Raw genomic sequence first — 21,701 nt, 5'->3', positions numbered from 1 at the left:
TCAGGAAGTATGCCAAGCTAAGACTAGCTTTTACTTAACTACATCAAGTACCGAATCAGATCATGCACATCTCAAAAGAGTTTCCTCCTATCCTCTGTGATACGGCATATGAATCGTTGACAATTCCACTTTCCAAACTTTCTATGCATGCACATGCTGCAGCTGAACACACTTCAGACAAGAATTATTTCCGCAGATCACTGACATCGCAAAGCAAATTTCCAATGTAGCCTACATGATAACACTGCCTGTAAGAAATTTATTTGAATGAAGTATCTTGTGCAGTATTGTTTTTTTATGTCTGTTCTAACTGGTGCTACTGGGTCTATAACCAGCATCCTCTACTGTCACTGCAGCAGCATAATTGCTCCTAATTGCAAGAATGTTTGTTTTAATTTGAACTAATGCTGTACAGCTGATTTTTGTGCACTCCCCAGGAATTTTGCAGAGTAGGACTTGATTAGGGTGATTGACAGGGAACAAATCATGTGACTGGGTGGAGCTAGGCTTTCACAGAATATTCAAGTTAGATGCTGCTTGGAGTTGTTAGACAGCAGAGCCTCTCTTTTTCTCTCTGAATTTGGAGACTGGAATCTGCCAGGAAATAAGTCTCTCTCTCTGAGGTTCAGCTGTTTGGGAGTGGATCTTTCTCTGAGATTCTCTGCTGTGTGAGAGTTATTCGACAAGTGTCTGTCTGGATCTCTGTCCAGAAATGTTAAAAGGCTGCAAATCACACATCTATGCGAGCATACTGGTTTTTGGTGCTAATTGCTTCTGAAGTAGGATTTACGTCTATGGGAATATTGCTCAAATTAGAACTATAGAGATAGATAAGCTGTTAAGAATTATACTGTGTCATGTTTAAGTATTTTAATTGGTAAATGCTTTGCTCATTCTTCTTGTTATCTTTAACTGTGTTCTCAAATAAAGTTTGTTTAGATTAAAAGCTTCCTAGTGGGTCAACTGCATCATACCTGGAGCGATACACTTTATGCTCACCCTAATCAAAAAAAAAATCAAAGATAAAAGAGAATTGGACAATTATCTGAAGTGAAAGGAATTACAGGGCTACAGGGAAAATGATGATTGGGATTAACCGAGTTGATTTTGCAGAGAGGCACAGACATAGCAGGCTGAATGGTCCCCTTCTGAGCTGTACCATTCTAGGATTCTATAAAAATTTTGGCCAGGGATATCATAGAATCATAGAGTCACTACAGTGCAGAAGGTGGCCATTCGGCCCATCAAGCCTGCACAAACAACAATCCCTACCCAGGCCCTATCCCTGTAACCCCATGTATTTTCCCTACTAGTCCTCCTGACATTAATGGGCAAGTTACCATGGCCAATCCATCTAACCTGCACATCTTTGGAGTGTGGGAGGAAACCAGAGCACCCAAAGGAAACCCACACAGACATGGGGAGAATGTGAACAGAGACAGTGACCCACGGCTGGAATTGAACCTGGGTCTCTGGCACTGTGAGGCAGCAATGCTACCGTGTTGCCCATGTGCTACCTTGCTGTCTAACTTTCCCCAGAAAATCCTGAATGTACGTCATCCATGAACAAGCAGACCAAAACTTGGCAGATGAAATTTAACATGGGTAAATGTGAGATAATCCATTTTGGTCGGAGGAATAGAAGGGCAACTGATTATCTAAATGGAGAGGGAGTTCAAAATGCTACAATACAGAAGGGGTCTGGTTATCCTCCAGCACGAATCACAGAAAGTTAGTATGCAGATGCAGCAGGTAATAGGGAAGGCAAATGGAATTTCGGGATCATTGCTAATGGAATAGAACACAAAAAGTAGGGATATGCTGTTACAGCTGTATAGGGCACTGGTGAGACCGCATCCGGAGTATTGTGAAGAGTTTGGTCCCCTTACTTGAGGAAGGACATAAATGCATCAGAGGTGGTTCAGAGAAGGTTCACTAGATTGATTCCAGGGATGAAGGACTTATAAAGACAGATTAAGAACGTTAGGTCCCTACTCTCTGGACTGTAGAAGAATGAGGGGAGATCTAATTGAGGTATATAAGATGCTAAAGGGGATTGACAGGGTAAACGTAGAGCAGATGTTTCCCCTTGTTGAACGTTCTAGAATGAGCAGCCATAGTTTTAGACTTAGGGAGTGGCAGATTTAAAACAGAAACGAGGAGGAATCACTCCACTCCAAGGACTGTGAATCTACGGAATTTTTTACCCCAGTGTGCAGTGGATGCTGGAGCACTAAACAAATTTCAGAAGGAGATAGATAAGTTTTTGGAGATAGATAGGTTTTTAATGAGTAGCGGGATGAAGGATTATGGGGAGGGGTAGGAAGATGGAGATGAGACTGACACAAGATCAGCCATGATCATGCTGAATGGTGGAACAGGCTCAAAGGGCTGATTTGTCTACTGCTGCTTCTGGTTCCTATGTCCTAGCAAATTAGAAGCTCTTAAAAATCGATCTATGGCATTCCATTCTTTAAATCTTGCCAACAAGATTGGATTTAGGTTTTCTGTACGGTGCTGTAAGTTGGTCGGATTGATTCAGCTCATCAATCTTGTCATTTAGCTTCCCTGGGAGTTCAATGGTGACAGTTTCCTTTCCTCAATCTGGCCATCCTTGAACCTATTCTGCTGCTTTGCAGCTTCTAGTCTAAACCTTTTCAGCTTTCACAAGTCAATGTGCTAGTTCAAGCTCATGGTCATGTCCTTAGTAGGCCTGGATCACTTCGCCATTTGGTTCCCGCAATTTATATAGCTTTAAAATTTGAACACCCACCCCATGATTGGGGCAAACTCTAACTACTTTTGAAGTAAAATTCAATTTTGGCAGGGACAAAGAATGGATGACAAAGTGGATAAATCACTTATTACCGTGTTGATTTTATTAGCTTCAAAGAAAATGAAAATTTGGCAATAATACGTAGCTGGTCCACTACATTCCAGCCAAAGTTGCATTTCATCCTCTTGGAAGTTCCAATTTCCAGGGGTCCATCCCTACTCATTCTGAACTAAAGCATAAAGCTATCAGCAAAGTAACTGGCATAGTAGTCAACAATGAATGCTTTCCACCATTGTTAAGATTCAGATCTCATTATGCACACTTTTATTTGCAATTGATGTATACATAACATTCTGAAGTGCTGTATATATTCAACAAAATTAACAAGTTTATTCAGATACAAGACTAATCGAACCGAAATTAAACCATGGAGATTTCAACCAACTTAGTCTTGTCTGGAGCAAGCCCTGGGTTTCTAACAGTTCTCAACAGTAAACCCTTTTCACTTTAGAGGAGAATGTTTACGATAAACTCAATCACCCATAAATGTCTTGTTAACCTCTACCCCTACATTTGCACAGTGAAAAGCCTGAACAAACAATGTTAACAGACCCAGTCATATTTCCTTCCATTGTTCTGAAGCCCAAACTGGGACCAAGATGATCAAAAGAGATATTGTCACACTCAGCAGAACTGTCAATCATACTATTGAGTTCAGAGACTCAAAGCAGTGAGCTTTAAGAATGGAACATTGTTAGTCCTGACAGCAATTCACTAACCTACTGTAGGATAAAGCCTAAGGAAGTGACCCCATGATGGGACATTGCAAAGTCCATGGTAGGAAGTAAATGATTGAAAGTTCATTGATAAATACTAATTATTTCTGATACCTGGGTACACCAGCCATGAGGCAATCTCCCTAACAAGTGATTCAGCTGCCTTTGATGTCTGACTCAGGGGTAAATATTCCCCAAATACTCAGAAACAAAGAAAGCAGAGAATATCTCCAAACATGCAGTCACCAATATATAATAGAGACACTTATGTGGTGTGAAGCAGGGTTGTCTGGTCTGGAGGTGATAGCAATGAAGAAATGTCATTTTATTCCCTCGTGATTCGTTTGAGAGCTGGATGGCAGCAAAGTACTTCACATCTGTGAGGCTGTGATTGGAATTCAGTACTTAAAGGATAAAAGCAGGAATACAAAGAGATAGCCTCCATATTTATGTTAAATGAGGAGCAAAATTCACGATCAGGGTGAAATGAGTTTTGCAGAAAAAAATTTTTGTACCCAAAGATGGAATATATTAAACCAATGCTCAATATTTGGCAGATAAGCTTTTTGGACTGAATAAAAAAGATTTAATTTTGATCGTTTTAAAAAAAAATCTTCAGGAACCTTTATTTGTAATATTTTACTGATATTTTTAAAAAGTTTTTTTGCCGATCAAAATGGGTTGGCATATTGCCTCAGCAATACTCTGATTAGGTTCAGCAGAGCATGGAAGAAGCGATAACATTTCTTTGGAAAAATAAGCAACATATCCGTTTCTGGTGCACTGATTAAATTTCAGAAACATGCAATCTTGAAATGTGCAATTCCTGTGATTTTGTTTGTGGGAATAAAAGCTAGCAGCTGATCATGATTAGGCTGTAACACTTCTTCAGTTGTCACTTAATTAGTGTTACAGATCCCAGCTGATGTTAATACTGGACAAGTCAGATCCAGAGTCAAACCTGCCTTGATAGATCCTAACTTTTTTTTTAGAAAGTTACTGAACAAATTCACAGAAGTCTGCTGATGAGCTTTTAACACAAAGAATAAAATACGTATTAAACAAAGAAAATTAGAAACATAGAAACATAGAACAGTACAGCACAGAACAGGCCCTTCGGCCCACGAACCAAGATCAAGCTATCCCACTCCCTATCATCCTGGTGTGCTCCATGTGCCTATCCAATAACCGCTTAAATGTTCCTAAAGTGTCTGACTCCACTATCACTGCAGGCAGTCCATTCCACACCCCAACCACTCTCTGCGTAAAGAACCTACCTCTGATATCCTTCCTGTATCTCCCACCACGAACCCTATAGTTATGCCCCTATAGTTAAAATTGGACTATATTTCACCATGTGGTCAGAAAGATCTCCATAAAAACACAAGAAAATGCTTCAAGTCCACACTATTCCTTTAGCCCAACAATATCTGAACAGACACTTAAAACAGTGAAGATTGACTCCCATCTTAACCCCAAGGTTTCTGTCTTACTTGAGATTGGCACAGTTGCAAAAAATTTACTTGTATTTCTTCCTGAGCTATCCAAAATCACACTCTGAACCCAGTCTCCCAGTAAACTGATCACTTTACTGAGTCCTATAACTGACTATTCAATCAACCAATGTTCCAATAGCCTTGTAATGTTTTCTTCTCAGACAGCTGAAAGTCCCCGTCTTCACTCTCTGGCACACACTGAGCTCATTCTTCTGTCTTTTTCCTGCATCTGTGTCCCTGGACACTGTTGTCACAAAGCAACAGTGAAGTTCTTTTTTCTATTTAGTGGTTTGTTATTTTCCCAGAATCTCTGAACTGTTACAAAATAGATCATGGGTGGGGATTTACGACCTCGTTTGTCCCGAAACCATAAAATCCCACCCGGCGTCGATGGACCTTTCCATGGTCCGCCCCTCTGCTGCTCCGATTCTTGTGGCAGGCGGGGTGGTAAAATTCTGGTCATAGCATTAGGTAACTTATATTTGTATTTCTGTGTGTTGGGCATTGAGCTTTAAGTTAAAGTTTTAGCTTTCCTTTTGAACTTAAACACAAGTAGAAATATAAATGAAGGAAACTGGAGTTTAGTTTCACTTTAAAAGATGCCTGCATTCTAATGGTGTTTTACAACTCTAAAGGAATCACTCAGTATAAAAAGCTGGGCTGTTGCCTACCAATAGAGAGACCACATGCGAACAGAAAGCAGTTTGCAATGGGGGGAGGCAGTGGCGCCATGGTTTGTCACTGGACAATTAATCCAGAGATCCAGGGGAATGCTCTGGGGACCACAGGTTCAAATCCCACCAAGGCAGATGGTGAAATTTGAATTCAATAAATAAATCTGGAATTAACAGTCTACTGATGACCATGAAACCATTGTCGATTGTTGGGAAAACCCATCTGGTTCACTAATCTACTTTAGGGAAGGAAATCTGTCAAACGTACCTGGTCTGGCCTCCATTGCATGCAAAGTGAAGCTTGAATGCACTTGGTGCTCCAGGGCAGAGGAACATTGAAAGGAGAGGCTGAAACTCTGAAGGTGGATTATTGGTGAAGACAACTGAGAGAAAGTTTTATTTGGGAGAAGACTCCAAGGTACATTCTTAAAGAGCAGATATTGCAAATCCTTGTGTGGAAGATAGAGTTCCAGTTGGCTCACAGTGTGACATGCGTCTGAGGGGGATTGATGAGAAATCCTTTGAAGTTGTTTTGGGTGGTATCTGCCACTTGGGTTCAGAGCATAGGGCACCTGACTACATTTTTCCATTTAGCTACATGGACAGTGTACCTACTGAGAACCTTAGAGTATAAGAAGCTTTTGTAACTTTTGTAATCCTTACAATCTGTATATATCTGCAAAGGTATAGTTGGAGTGAAGGAGTTGTGTATCATTGTTCATTTTTTCTTGTTTAATAAAAATGTTATTCTCTTGTTAAAGTTCATCAGCAGCCTATGTGACTCTGTTCAGTAGCCACCCTCCATTTTTCTAAATAAAAAATTAAAGTTAGCATCTATCAAATTGGGTTCCACCCTGAAATCTGACTTGCCCAGTAGTAACATCAGCTGGGATCGTAACATGCCTTTTAACCCATCTCTTTAACTTCAGGGATTGTAAAACCTCATTAAAAATGCACACATACAAACAAACTCAAAAGAGTCCATCCAGGTTCACACACAAAACCTAAATGAAACCCTTTATCACCATACTTAACACACAAATATATATTCATATATATATTCAACTTGAAAAATATATATTGTTCAATATAACAACTGAAATAGTTACCCATGCTGTGGAAGGTGTCATATTTGTGGTAATGGGTTCCTTTCTGATGGAGAAGCCTGGTTCTTAGATCAGCTCCTGCTCACATGAGTCACTGCGGTTATGGAACACTGGGGTAAAAATTCATCATGGGTGGTTGTAGACAAGACAGATGGTATCATGTTGAGCATTGGTTATAAGCCCTACCCAATCTTCAGCTCCACCGACTTCAAAGGAACAGACTATCAGGCAGTACATACAACAGACGGCCAAGAATGCGCCCAGTTTATAAACTCACAACTGTTAGAATGTTACCGGTGACAACTTTGTATTGGATGTAATGTGACGAATAGAAAAAGATGTAAGGGTCAGCTGACTCAGTAAACCATGGAACCAATTACAGAGTGATGTAATAGTCAGCTGACTAGCTGATTCACTATAAATAAGGAACTACGTAAAATTGTGGGTAGCTTGGGGTGGCCCAGGGCGAGGCTCCAAGTTTGGAGTAATGATGTTTCTTTATTAAACTCTTTCTTTGATTTATAAGTTGGAGTAAGTTTTGTTGTATTTTCATTTACTACATTTTGAAGAGTTTCTTCTCATGAAACACTAACTGCCTTCAGCAGCCAAGGCTCAAGCTCTGGGATTTTCTCCTACAAACCTCTCTTCTCTGCTTTAAAATGTACCCCTTTGACCAAGCCTTTTGTCAGTCACCCTGACACCTCATGTGGCACCTTATCATAGAGTCATAGAGGTTTACTGCATGGAAACAGGCCCTTCGCCCCAACTTGTCCATGCCGCCCTTTTTTTTTTAAACCCCTAAGCTAATCCCAATTGCCCACATTTGGCCCATATCCCTCTATACCCATCTTACCCATGTAACTATCTAAATGCGTTTTAAAAGACAAAATTGTACCCGCCTCTACTACTACCTCTGGCAGCTTGTTCCAGTCACTCACCACCCTCTGTGTGAACAAATTGCCCCTCTGGACACTTTGGAATCTCTCCCCTCTCACCTTAAACCTATGCCCTCTAGTTTTAGACTCCCCTACCTTTGGGAAAAGATATTGACTTGTCTATGCCCCTCATTATTTTATAGACCTCTATAAGATCACCCCTCAGCCTCCTATGCTCCAGATAAAAAAGTCCCAGTCTATTCAGCCTCTCCTTATAACTCAATCCATCAAGTCCGGGTAGCATCCTAGTAAATCTTTACTGCACTCTTTCTAGTTTAATAATATCCTTTCTATAATAGGGTGACCAGAATTGCACACAGTATTCCAAGTGTGGCCTTACCAATGTCTTGTACAACTTCAACAAGCCATCCCAACTCCTGTATTCAATGTTCTGACCGATGAAACCAAGCATGCCGAATGCCTTCTTCACCACTCTGTCCGCCTGTGACTCCACTTTCAAGGAGCTATGAACATGTACCCCGAGATCTCTTTGTTCTGTAACTCTCCCCAATGCCCTACCATTAACTGAGTAAGTCCTGCCCTGGTTCAATCTACCAAAATGCATCACCTCGCATTTGTCCAAATTAAACTCCATCTGCCTTTCATCAGCCCACTGGCCCAATTGATCAAGATCCCACTGCAATTGGAGATAACAGATCAAATTTTGTTTAACAACAGTTTAAAGAAGACAAAAATAAAATGCGTAGGAGTCACTATGATATTTTCCCCAGGAGAAATCTTCTCCAATGATCACTAACTTCCAATGCAGAGTTGTGAACATCAACCCACCTCCTCTGGGTCTCTGAGGCTGTTGTGTTGTAACTCGTGTCTAAGCACATGTGGGATATAAGGGAATTGGGAGAAGTCATCAAGTGCAACAACATTTAAAAGGGTAGATTACAAATCAAAAACCTTCCTCTGTCCTACTGAAGAGACTTGGTGACTGATCCTTTATTCACCCTACCTCCTTATCATTCTTGACTTTGTTGAGCCTGTGATACTATTAATCACATCATCATGTAATAAACCTTCTTCGTTATAAAACTAAAACACTGCAGAAGATGGAAATCTGAAATAAACACAGAGAATGTTAGAAATACTCAACAGGTCGGCAGCATCTGTGGAGAGAGGTACAGAGTTGACAGGTGGATGGCTTTTCATAATATCAGACCTGAAACATTAACTTGTTTCTCTCTCCACAGATGCTGCCTGACCTGCAGAGTATTTCTAAAGTTTTTTTAAAGTTTATTTATTAGTGTCACAAGTAGGCTTACATTAATACTGCAATGCAGTTACTGTGAAAATCCCCCAGTCGCCACACTCCAGCACCTGTACGGGTACACTGAGGGAGAATTTATCATGGCCAATACACTATTCTCTGTTTTAATATTTTCCCTTGTTCAGCTCAGTGGGTTTACTCTCATTTTAGGTACACCCATGTTTATCCAGTTATAATCAGTGTATCGCCAGCAATGGCCTCATTTCCAAAGGCTGTCCTGTTACCATGAAAGCACCCACCTTCCTGGCAATTCCCTTTAATGTCTGAATTGGTGTTGGCACTGCACGCACACATCTGGTGTGGATCACGCTCAATGCCATTTTAGTGAGGTCTTTAGCACAGGTGTTAGGAGTGCACTCCAGATCTATGCAGATCAGGCAGATTGTGATGTCCATCAGTATATAGACAAAGAAGGACAAAGAACAAAGAAAATTGCAGCACAGGAACAGGCCCTTTGGCCCTCCAAACCTGCACCGACCATGCTGCCCAACTTAACTAAAACCCCCTACCCTTCCGGGGACCATATCCCTCTATTCCCATCTTATTCATGTACTTGTCAAGACGCCCCTTAAAAGTCACTACTGTATCCGCTTCCACTACCTCCCCCGGCAACGAGTTCCAGGCACCCACTACCCCCTGTGTAAAAAATCTGCCTTGTACATCTCCTTTAAACCTTACCCCTCGCATCTTAAGCCTATGCCTCCTAGTAATTGACTCTTCCACCCTGGGAAAAAGCTTCTGACTATCCACTCTGTCCATGCCTCTCATAATCTTGTAGAATTCTATCAGGTCTCCCCTCGACCTCCGTTGCTCCAGTGAGAACAAACCAAGTTTCTCCAACCTCTCCTCATAGCTAATGCCCTCCATACCAAGCAACATCCTGGTAAATCTTCTCTGTACTCTCTCCAAAGCCTCCACATCCTTCTGGTAGTGTGGCGACCAGAACTGAACATTATATTCCAAGTGCAGCCTAACTAAGGTTCTATAAAGCTGCAACGTGACTTGCCAATTTTTAAACTCAATATCCTGGCCGATGAAGGCAAGCATGCTGTATGCCGTCTTGACTACCTTCTCCACCTGCATTGCCACTTTCAGTGACCTGTGTACCTGTATACCCAGATCTCTTTGCCTGTCAATACTCTTAAGGGTTCTGCCATTTACTGTATTAGACCTTCCAAAATGCATTACCTCACATTTGTTCGGATTAAACTCCATCTGCCATCTTTCCGCCCAAGTCTCCAACTGGCCAGCAGGATTAAGGAAAATCCCAAGGCTTTTTATACTTATATATAAAGAGCAAGAGGGTCGCCAGGGAGAGGGTTGGCCCACTCAAAGACAAGGGAGGGAATCTATGTGTGGAGCCAGAGGAAATGGGTGAGATGTTAAATGAGCACTTTGCGTCAGTATTCACCAAAGAGAAGGACTTGGTGGATGATGAGTCTGGTGTATCCTCTGATGGTCCTCATCACTATCCGCAAATCCACCAACCTTTGTGTTGTTCGCAAACTTACTAATCAATCCAGTTACATTTTCCTCCAAATCATTTATATATATTACAAACAGCAAAGGTCCCAGCACTGATCCCTGAGGAACACCACTTGTCACAGCCCTCCATTCAGAAATGCACCCTTCCACTACTCCCCTCTGTCTTCTTTGACCGAGCCAGTTTTGTATCTAGCTTGCCAGCTCACCTCTGATCCCATGCAACTTCACCTTCTGCACCAGTCTGCCATGAGGGACCTTGTCAAAGGCCTTACTGAAGTCCACTTAGATAACATCCACTGCCCTACCCTTATCAATCATCTTTGTCACTTCCTCGAAAAACTCGATCAAGTTCGTGAAACACGACCTCCCCTTCACAAAACCATGTTGCCTCTCACTAATACGTCCACTTATTTCCAAGTGGGAATAAATCCTGTCTCGAAGAATCCTCTCCAATAATTTCCCTACCACTGATGTAAGGTTCACCGGCCTGTAATTGCCTGGATTATTCTTGCTACCCTACTTAAACAAAGGAACAACATTGGCTACTCTCCAATCCTCTAGGACCTCCCCTGTAGCCAGTGAGGATACAAAGATTTCTCTCAAGGCCCCAGCAATTTCCTCCCTTGCCTCTCTCAGTATTCTGGGGTATATCCCATCAGGCCCTGGGGAATTGTCTACCTTAATGTTTCTCAAGAACCCCAATACCTCCTCCTTTTTGATCTTAACATGACTCAAACTATCTACACATCCTTTCCCAGACTCATCATCCACCAAGTCCTTCTCTTTGGTGAACACTGACACAAAGTACTCATTTAATACCTCACCCATTTCCTCTGGCTCCACACATAGATTCCCTCCCTTGTCTTTGAGTGGGCCAACCCTCTCCCTGGCTACCCTCTTGCTCTTTATGTATAAGTATAAAAAGCCTTGGGATTTTCCTTAATCCTGCTGGCCAATGCTTTTTCATGACCCCTTTTAGTCCTTCTTACTCCTTGCTTAAGTTTCTTTTTACTTTCCTTGTATTCCACACTTGCTTCGTGTGTTCCCAGCCTCCTAGCTTTGACATGAATTTGGTGCTACTGCTCCCATCTTTGACCTCAATGGTACAGATCTCTCTCTTAACCTCGCACAGTCAAACATTGAATCCCTTCAGTGCAGAATTAGGCCATTTGGCCCATCGAGCCTGCACCGACCCTCTGACAGAGTATCTTATTCAGGCCCTCTCCCCCACCCTATCCCTGTAACCCCACACATTTACCATGGCTAATCCATCTAACCTACACATCTTGGGACACTAAGGGGCAATTTTACCATGGCCAATCCAACTAACCTGCACATCTTTGGACTGTGGGAGGAAACTGGGGCACCCGGAGGAAACCCACGTAGACACGGGGAAAATGTGCAAACTCCACACGCACTGTCACCCAAGACCAAGAGTTGAACGTAAATTCAACAGCTGGAGTTGGCCCCCACCGCTGTTATTTAAAATTTCAACTACTTTTAGGTTAGTAACTGACTGATCTCTACTGGCTGTTGCTGAGTTAGTAGAAGTGCTTGGTAGTTTGTACTTTTATTCACTGTTGGTGAAGTATACACACAGTTGTGTGGCATGTGGGGATGGCTTTGGTTCTCACTTTGAGGATTCTGCTCAGACTGCTCTAGTTACCATCACCCTTGGTCCATTCTTACCTTAACCCCACCCAAGGAAGTGTGTGAATTATATCTCCATTTTACAAAGAAAATGCCCACTGAAATCTGCCAACTGTTGCTGGGAGAGTATGATGGCACTGCCAGTAGCTGTGAAGGTGACCAGAGCAATGAACCTCGTTGTGTTGGGATTCTTCCAGTCTGGAACAGGGGACATCCTTAACATCTCCTAGTTCAACACCCATCGATTCATGAAGGAAATCAATGATGCTTTTAACAGGACTAGACAGGGTAGATGCAGGGAGGATGTTCCCGATTGTGGGAGAGTCCAGAACCAGAGGTCACAGTCTGAGAATTCAGGGTAGACCATTTAGGATGGAGATAAGGAGACATTTCTCCACCCAAAGAGTGGAATTCATTTTGAATTCATTGGAATTTTTTTTTGGAATTCATTTCCACAGGAAGTAGTTGATGCCAAAACATTGAATGTATTCAAGCCGCCTAGATATAGCACTTGGGGCGAACAGGATCAAAGGTTATGGGGAGAAAGCAGGATTAGACTATTGAGTTGGATGATCAGCAATGATCATAATGAATGGCGGAGCAGGCTCGAAGGGCCAAATGGCCTCCTCCTCCTATCTTCTATGTTTCTATGTTTCTGTGAATGCCAGGAGAGGGGAATACGTTGCATTCTCTGCCTCCAGGCCAGTAGCCTCACCAGGACAGCAGGATTCTCCATGATGCAGGGTGCCATCAGCCACACACCTGGTGTTTCAGAGGCGGTAAATGTACATACGTACTGTAACTACAAAGAGTTTCACTCCCTCATGGTGCAGTTGCTGTGCAACCATGGACATCATAATCATGCAGACGAATGCTTGGTATCCAGGCAGCAGTCATGATGGCTTTGGGCTGCGTCAGTCCCCCTATTCCTCCATATTTGAGGCACCACATGAAACCAGAGAATGTCTGCTCAGTGACAACGACTATCCACTGACAATTGGCTCATGATTCCAGGATACAAGTTAGCCACATGCGGCCAGCATGGCTGTAATGGAAGCCAATGTCAGCGGTGGGGGCAACATTTCTGCTGCTTGGACCACGGTGAAGGAGCGCTGCAGAATTTGCCGGAGCATATTTATCATTTGTTGAGGTCGGTTGCATCTTGCACAACCTTGCTCTCATAAGGATAAACTGCCGTTAGGTATGAGGTGAGCAACTGAGGAGGAAGAAGGCAGGGGGTCTCGTAACAAACACGTCCCCTTTCCATCTGGGCTGTCTGTGATCAGCTCACCCGACTGTGGCACTAATTAAAAATATCCAATTCCCCATTCAACAAGCCTCCCACCTTACCTTCTGTCTGTTACTGTCCATCACAGCATCCTCTTGATTACAATACGGAAGTAGAAGTCTGCCGAACAAAAAAACATTCCAAATCCACTTTATCAAACAAACCATCCCATATCCCACACAAAAGTCGACTCTTCATCCTTGTGCATTCTTTTGGGGCCTGTCTCCTCTGTGTTGGCGCCCGTCCTGGGCTCCGACAGTGCAGCGCCAGTAACTGCAGCACAGCGAGTGGGAGACTGGGAGCTTTCAGTGAGGGGAACTACAGGTGGCCTTGCAGGACAATCTCAAGCTGCTCTGGTCCCCGCTTTAGACCATGGCTGCAGGCCCGGGTAGCTGACTGACAGGGAGCAGCAAGGGCACTGGCGGAGAGATAGTGGGGCGGAGGTCAAGTGCTCTCAGCGTTCGGGTAGGCCGCACTCCACAGAAACACTGCCACTCCATGAGACAGCAGCTGTGAAATCTTGGTAATCTGTTGCAGGACAGATTGCTGGACCATTGTGAAACCTGGCAAGGCCCTTTGATCACCGGTATCTTCAGACATGATGGCAACAATCAGGGCTTTCGTGGGAATGGATTACGTTTTCATGACCTCAGTCTGAGCTTCCACAGCTTTCAACCAGTGGGTGCTTTCTGTTTGTGTTGCAATGAAAATTGAGACAGTGGCCACCTGACGCTGCATCCCAGTTGTGTCCACAAGTCCTCGAATGGATTTAGCCACAATTTCCAAACCAGAAAAAATGGGGTGCAAGCTCAGTGCAAAGCCCTGTACCAGGTCGATGCTGCACTTCGCCATACTCCTGTGCCAGAATGATGCTGCATTCCACCATGCTCCTGTACCAGGTCGGTGCTGCATTCCGCCATGCTCCTGTGCCAGAATGATGCTGCATTCCGCCACGTTCCTGTGCCAGGTCGGTGCTGGACTCCGCCACGTTCCTGTGCCAGGTCGATGCTGGACTCCGCCACGTTCCTGTACCAGGTCGATGCTGCACTCCGCCATGCTCCTGTACCAGGTCGGTGCTGGATCCTTCATGCTTCTTCACGTTGACTGCAGGTTTTCTGGTCGGCCTCACAATGCATTATGTATTTCTATGCGGCACCCCACATCAGTCCTCATCTGAGTCCTCTGCAGCAGTACCAGTGCATGACTTTGCACTCAGTGCGTAGGCACCTGTGCTGCCCCAGGGCTGCAGTCCACTGCTCACAGTGACTCTGCAGATACAGGTCCTGTCTCTATATTCCCCTTTGTAAAGTACATGCAACACCATTATCCGAACTGAGGGCTGAGAGTGTGAGGTTGAGCGATTGTATTTGAAAGGAGAAAATCCCAAGGGAGTTTTGTGGTGAGAGAAATAGTAAAAAGCAGAAGGTTCATCTGTAAACCATCTGCAGCTTTACAATCAGAGGAGGTTGTGGGGTGAGGGTGAAGTGGGATGTAAGGAGGAGGACAGTTATGACCATTGGCCATGTCTTCAGTCGCTGCTGCCCTATTGATGATGAGAGCACTGTCTCCTCTTGGGGGGCGGGGGGGGGTGAGAATTCACAGCCGTGCCTGGGCCCTACCGGCTATCAATTGTTGCCTTTGATCGACAGGGAACTGTGTCAGTGAGTGTGGTGCAATGTGTTTGGGTGATATGCCTGTCGCAGTCAAATAGTGTGTATAAACTGAGATGTGTGAGAGTGATGGGGGTTTGCTGCACTGAGCAATGTTAGAGTGTGGCATTCACTAACCTTGACCGCTTCCGTGAGGTCATTGAATTTCTTGTGGTTTCCAATTCTCAGGGCTGCTGAGCTGGCATTGACCTGCGTGGCTATCTGCTCTTACTGCCTTCTCAGAGTTTGTCTGGGGTGGGGTGGGGTGAGGGGGGGTGCTCCCGGGATGGGGGGGTCTCATGGTTGGACTGCCCCTTCTAGCTCTGGGAAATCTGAACGCCACTCTTGGCATGCTAATTTCAGGCATCGCTGATCAGAATCTTCATTCTGCTCTGGGTACTCCGAAAACTTTGAAGTGGCCTGGTCACTTTAATCACCATGCCTCCTGGACAGCAGGAAGGCTTCCAAATCGCGGCAGCATTCCATTCTGCAGGTAGGTGACCTCTCTCCTCTTTTCAATCTCTTGTACCAAACTATCCAGTGCTGTATTGGAGGAACTTGGAGCTCACTCTCCGCCATGTTACCATTCTGATATCTTTCCCAGGTCAAAGTCATGACTGCAATGAACTCCAGCAGCTGCACCAGCCAAAATGTAACCTGCCTCTAAGAGGTGGAGGCTTGTTTTAAGTAGCAAAGGTTAGCTTTAACTTCTCACCATTTTGTTCCCTCTACTCAGGTTACAACCATTGAACACTCGGCACTGGCTGAACGCTGCAATCACAAAAATGAGGAGGAATCTACATGCTGTCTACATTGGAACAAACGGCAGGGGTTAGTCGCAATCTGCGCTCTCAGTTCTGGGCCCATTCCAATTTTACCCCCATTTCTGAATTGTCCTGGGTTTTGTCATTTAACAGTAAACTATAATAGAAAACCAAAATAAGGATAGAACACATGACATTAAAAGGAGTCAGCTTTGTATTGTCTCTAGTCAGAAGGCTGTAGGTTCCAACCTCAACTCAGAGACTTGCACACATAATGAATGCTGACATTCCAGTGTAGTACTGAGGGAGGGCCACACTGCCAGAGATAACGGGTGCGATTCACCTGAATTGGCTCCAAGTGCAGTGCCCACACCAGTGGGGAAACAGGAGTGTTTCCACTGCAGTGCCTGTCAGATGGGATTCACCCACCTAATTGATGCAAATTTATGCATCACAAGAAACAAGCCAGCAGGGGCATCCTGATCTCAGCATTCAGACACAGGCCCCCTTTCCCCCCCCACAATGGAAATGGTGATTCCCCCCGATCCTACCCCTGCCAACCAGGGGATCACTCCCAACCCCTCAGAGGGGGACCCACCCCCTGACCACCGAGAGAATGGGTCATACCCCCCTCACATCAAGGAAGCATGAGGGAGGCCCCGCCTCCGTTCCCTCCCCTTCCACCCCCGCCAACCAGACAAAGACTCTGATGTAGGGTCCCCGCAGACCTCACCCGCCTCAGGACACCCACTCTGGGGTAGTGAATTCCACAGATTCACGACCTTCTGAGAGAAATAATTTCTCCTCATCTCTGTTTTAAATCTGCCACCCCTTATCCTAAAACTATGACCTCTTGTTTTCGACTCCCTGAAGCCTGTCCACCATCTGCAAGGCACAAGTCAGAGGTGTGTAGAAATGCTCTCCACTTGCCTTGGTGGGTGCAGCGGCACAACACCATCCAGGGCAAACAGTCCACTTGATTGGCACCCCAACCACCACAATAAATATTCACTCCCTCCACCACTGACACACAGCGACAGCAGTGCATACTATCTGCATGCACTGCAGCAACTCACCAAAGCACCTTCGAAAGCACCTTCCAAACCACTAACACTTAGAAGAATAAGGGCAGCAGAGGGATGGAAACACCATCACCTGCAAGTTCCCCTCCGCAAGTCACTCACCATTCTAACTTGGAAATATATCGGTGTTCCTTCACTGTTGCTTGGTCAAAATCCTGAACTCCCTTTCCCAGCAGCACTGTGGGTGCATCTACACCACATGGACTAGAGTAGTTCAGGAGGACGGCTCACCACCACATCTCATGGAAGAATAAAAAAGTACTTTTTTTAAACATCGGGGTGGGGTTTTCCAGTCATTCCCACCGGGAGGATCTTTCAGTCCCACCGAAGGTGACCTTTCCACGGCGACTCTAGAGACTGTCTCCAGTCAGAGTGGAGACTGGAGACAAAGGATAAGCGAGCCATTCAAAACACTGTAGACTTTGGGGGGTGGGGGGTATTCTGCCCAGGGACGGTCTTATGTCTGTGCACTTTAAACCAATTATCTTCCTCCCTCTAACTGCATCAGTAGAAGATGACACTTGATCTCGACGCCCCATATGCATCTCATTGGGAGATTGGCCACTGTATGATTCTTTTGTGTGCCTAATTTGCTAATTTCTGATTGGTTAGGTGATGGTGAGTCTCAGATTTTGTGCTCTCTGATTGGTTATTGTCCCAACCTCAGAAAGGTCCTCGGTCACCATGACAATCCTACCAGGCTCTAACTCAGGGGATTGCGGAAGAGCTGTTATGATATTAAATTTCTGAGTTCTAATAGGTTTTATGATAGACTCCTATGAAATGGCAATGCAGACCATAAGTAGCTGGGACAAGCCGGCAACCTGATTTATCAAGAGGAAAATGTAGAGAGACTATGGTCTCAAATTATGAGTAAATCAACATACAGAGGTCTGCATCTGTAGAGCCTTGCAATGTGATTTATGAGAAACCAAATGGTAAGAGGCACAATAATTGTAGTGGGGTGCGTGGAACTTGATTTATCAAAATGCTGATATACAAAGGCTCAGGCCTCTGAATCTAGAATTCGATTTATAAGCAACGCGTTATAGAGCAGGATAATACAGTTGGGTCAGGGTCATAGATTTCTTTTTTATGTTTTCAATTATATTTTAAAAATTCTTTGTGAGCAATGCCTAGCAGACGAACGTATTCATGCAGAGTTAACCCTGCTGCTGTGCCGGCAACCAACAGCAGAGATACGCTTGTACAGATCAGACTGCTACTGGTAGCCTTATTAGATTAACAAATTCTGTTGACTATGGTAGAAATGAAAGATACCCCTCCTTCAAAGGTACCCACATGCGGCCGATTCTAATTTATTTCAGATGCACTCATTCAAGTAATGTGATTCTGAGGGAAAAAAAATAACCACTCTCCTTTTGGAGATTTATTACAGAAAATAAATTGGAGCAGAGGCAGTCTGGAAGAATGCACAATTTGGAGGACTGCTTACCAAGATCAGTGAGTGGAGACATGAATGAGATTCAATGCAGCAATGGTTGCAATGCGACCCATTAAGGAAGTAACACCTTTGCACAAACATTGTGTATCCAGTACCAAAGGCGAACCAAAGTTTTTTTTCATTCTTTCGTGTGATGTGGGCGTCACCAACAAGGCAAGCACTGGTTGCCGATTCCTAATCGCCCTTTGAACGGAATGGCTTGCTAGACCATTTCAGAGGGAAGTTGAGAATCAACCACATTACTGTGAGTCTGGAGTCACATGTAGGCCAGACTGGGTAAGGACGGCAGATTTCCTTCCCTAAAGGGCAACAGTGAACTCGATAGGTTTTTACGACAATTGCTAATAGTTTGTGGTCAGTGTTACTGAGATTAACTCTATATTCCAGGGACGGGACTTTCCCCACCCCCATGGCGGCAGTGGGATCTTCTGATCTCCCTGCTGTCAATGGATCTATGCAACCCTCCCTCCCCCACTGTCGGGAAACCCAGTTGGTGGGACGGGATTATCTCACCGGCAAGAATGGCTGGAAAATTCCGGCCCAGTTCTGAATTTAAATTCTACCAGCTACTGTAATGGGATTTGAACCCATGTCCCCAGAGCATTAGTCTGGCCCTCTGGATTACTACTAGTCCAGTGATATTTTCACTGTCTCCCCTAAACCCCCCACCCATAGTTGTGTTGTGCTTTTGGTATTAAGCAGGTTACAGAACTCCCCTGATAAAGGTTACTGAATCTCATACATTGGTGGGGTCGGAGCCCTATCCTTTAGAAATGAAGAAAATGTAACATTAAAAATCAGGATTTTGGAGGGTCATGAGCTTTTTTGACTGAATGTCTTTCTAACCTGACTGACAATGTTTTGATGAGTACAACGTCCCTCTCTACAAAAGAAATCCCAACTCCCTTAAAAAAACAGGCACTTAACTGCACCAAAATAAATCCGCATTTGCGGGAAAACACGAGCCCTTCTCCTGTGGTGCCAGAGAGAAGTGGACTTAAGAGGCTACGGATGCCAAAGAATGAGGAGAATTTAATTTCGTAAGAAAATGAATACCACAAATTTTTGACAGCAGAGTATTTAAGCATTTTATGAAAGCAACTCCTCTGCAAAAACTTGAGAAACCCAGGTCTCATTAACTTGATGGGAACGCATTTGGTACTTCAAGCAATTCGAGAGATGCACACAGCACTTTTACAAAGACTCTGGTTCGTCACTGAAGACATTCAGATACATTTACACTTTCCTCAAAAGTAGATGTGACAGAACGTTACTAATATCTTTTTGTGATCTGCTGATTTTCCTAAAACTCCCCTGATAAAGGTGATGTGTGCACATATTGTTGTCGCTCACCTGTAAGGCCACTGGCTTCTGCTGAGAGGAACGCACTCCAGGACAACAAGAAGAATATTCCAGTCTCCAGCATCGGGAATTCACAGAGTTTGGTGAATTTCGTTAAGTAATCAAAGCCATGTGTTAAGGAGAAAGAAATGACAACATAACAAAACATAAACCAATCCCCTTTCTCGCCAATTTTCTCCCGTTCCGCTACTCTTCCCATCCACTTCACTTGGGTTACTGCTTCCATGAATGGTAGCTGCTCACCACTAGCTCATCCAAGTGGCCATTAGGAACCTTGAACCATGACTGTGAATGCCAGTAGTCTATATGACTGTGAGGGACATGGCAGCCAAGGCCAAGCCTGGCCTCATGTGAAACTGCTCATTCATAGATACAGCAGGAACACTGTCTGACTTTCCATTCTTTAACCTGGAACACACTTGAGCAATCAAAGCATTTGACTGCCACTCTTTGTTAGCAGTAAAGACCAGTAATCAAATCTTGAGATCCTTCCCGAAAGCACTGAATCATATGTGGGTATGTTCTGTGCTTTGGTATCTTTAGCAAGATCTCTATCCATCACACAGGGACCTAAGCTTTGTCAACAGATTGACAATAAGGGCTAAAATTGATCCAATCCTCATTCCTGCAACAACATATGCACAGTCCAGCAGAAAATTTTTTAAATAAAATGATGAAGGTGAAGCGCCACATCATATAATGCAGGACACCACCGCATTTGCTTTTTTAAACTTTATTTATTAGTGTCACAAGTAGGCTTACATTAACACTGCAATGAAGTTACAGTGAAAATCCCCTAGTCGCCACATTCCGGCGCCTGTTCGGGTACACTGAGGGAGAATTTAGCATGGCCACTGCACCTAACCAGCACGTCTTTCGGATTCTGGGAGGAAATCAGAGCACCCGGAGGAAACCCATGCAGACATGGGGAGAATGTGCAGACTCCACACAGACAGTGACCCAAGCCGGGAATTGAACCCGGGTCCCTGGCGCTGTGAAGCAGCAGTGCTAACCACGTGCACTTTATATGAATTGCTAAAGTTGTTCATAAAGCAGAATGCAATTCGCTGGCTGCATTTGCAATTCCTAAACATCACTCATTTTCATGTTTCCCCACCAACAACAGTGTAATTGGAACACACACAGCTCTGACTGCTTGCCTCTGTCCCGTGTGTTGACCACAGTTAGTTTTCGATTTCCACGCAACTGAGCTTTTTGCAGCAAATGTCATGTTGCTGTTCCGGAACATTCCACTGCATTCTCAACGCTGCTTTTTTCTATTCAGGTTATTTCTCAAAACATTAATCTCATTGCTGTTGATTATTTGACCGAGGGCCTTGAACGGTAAAAATTTGAATCATAGAATCCTTACAGTGCAGAAGGAGGCCATTCGGCCCATCGAGCCTGCACCCACCACAATCCCACCCAGGTCCTTTCCCCTTAACACCACGCATTTACCCTGCTAGTCACCCTGACATTTTGGGGCGATTTAGCATGGCCAGACAACCTAACCCACACATCTTTGGAGTGTGGGAGGAAACCGGAGCACCTGGAGGAAATCCACACAGACATGGGGAGAATGTGTAGACAGTGACCCAAACCGGGAAACGAACCCAGGTCCCTTGCGCTGTGAGGCAGCAGTGCTAACCACTGTGTAACTATGCCGCCCCGAAGGAAGGAAGGGTGCGCCGATTTGAAAGCACTGGTCTCTCTACCCCTATTCTGACAAAAATTAAATCCTTATAAGGAATATTAACTTCCATGTCCTTTTTGCTGACTTCAGTCTTTTTGTTGAGATTTCAGAAAACTAATTACAAGTGGATTACCCACAGAGTCTTGTGTTACGACCATTGCCCTTCTCAATTTATACCAACAGATGCTGGAACTGTCGGCAGCTTTGAGAGCACCACAAAA

At 44.2% G+C, this 21,701-nt stretch overlaps 1 protein-coding gene across 1 annotated transcript in view; it reads right to left on the bottom strand.

Moving 5' to 3' along the window:
* The window catches only part of LOC144485955 (sodium/hydrogen exchanger 9-like), a 285,192-nt gene that overhangs the window by 123,328 nt on the left and 140,163 nt on the right, over positions 1-21,701 (bottom strand). Inside the window, exon 8 of the mRNA XM_078204030.1 lies at positions 19,779-19,884. Coding sequence (XP_078060156.1) covers positions 19,779-19,884 — 106 coding nt within the window. The remainder of the gene's footprint in view (positions 1-19,778; positions 19,885-21,701) is intronic.

This window comes from Mustelus asterias, chromosome 3, assembly GCF_964213995.1.
Source record: "Mustelus asterias chromosome 3, sMusAst1.hap1.1, whole genome shotgun sequence".
Classification (NCBI taxonomy): domain Eukaryota; kingdom Metazoa; phylum Chordata; class Chondrichthyes; order Carcharhiniformes; family Triakidae; genus Mustelus; species Mustelus asterias.
Note: the sequence above shows the minus strand (reverse complement) of the source record. Positions and strands in the feature narration are given on the sequence as shown.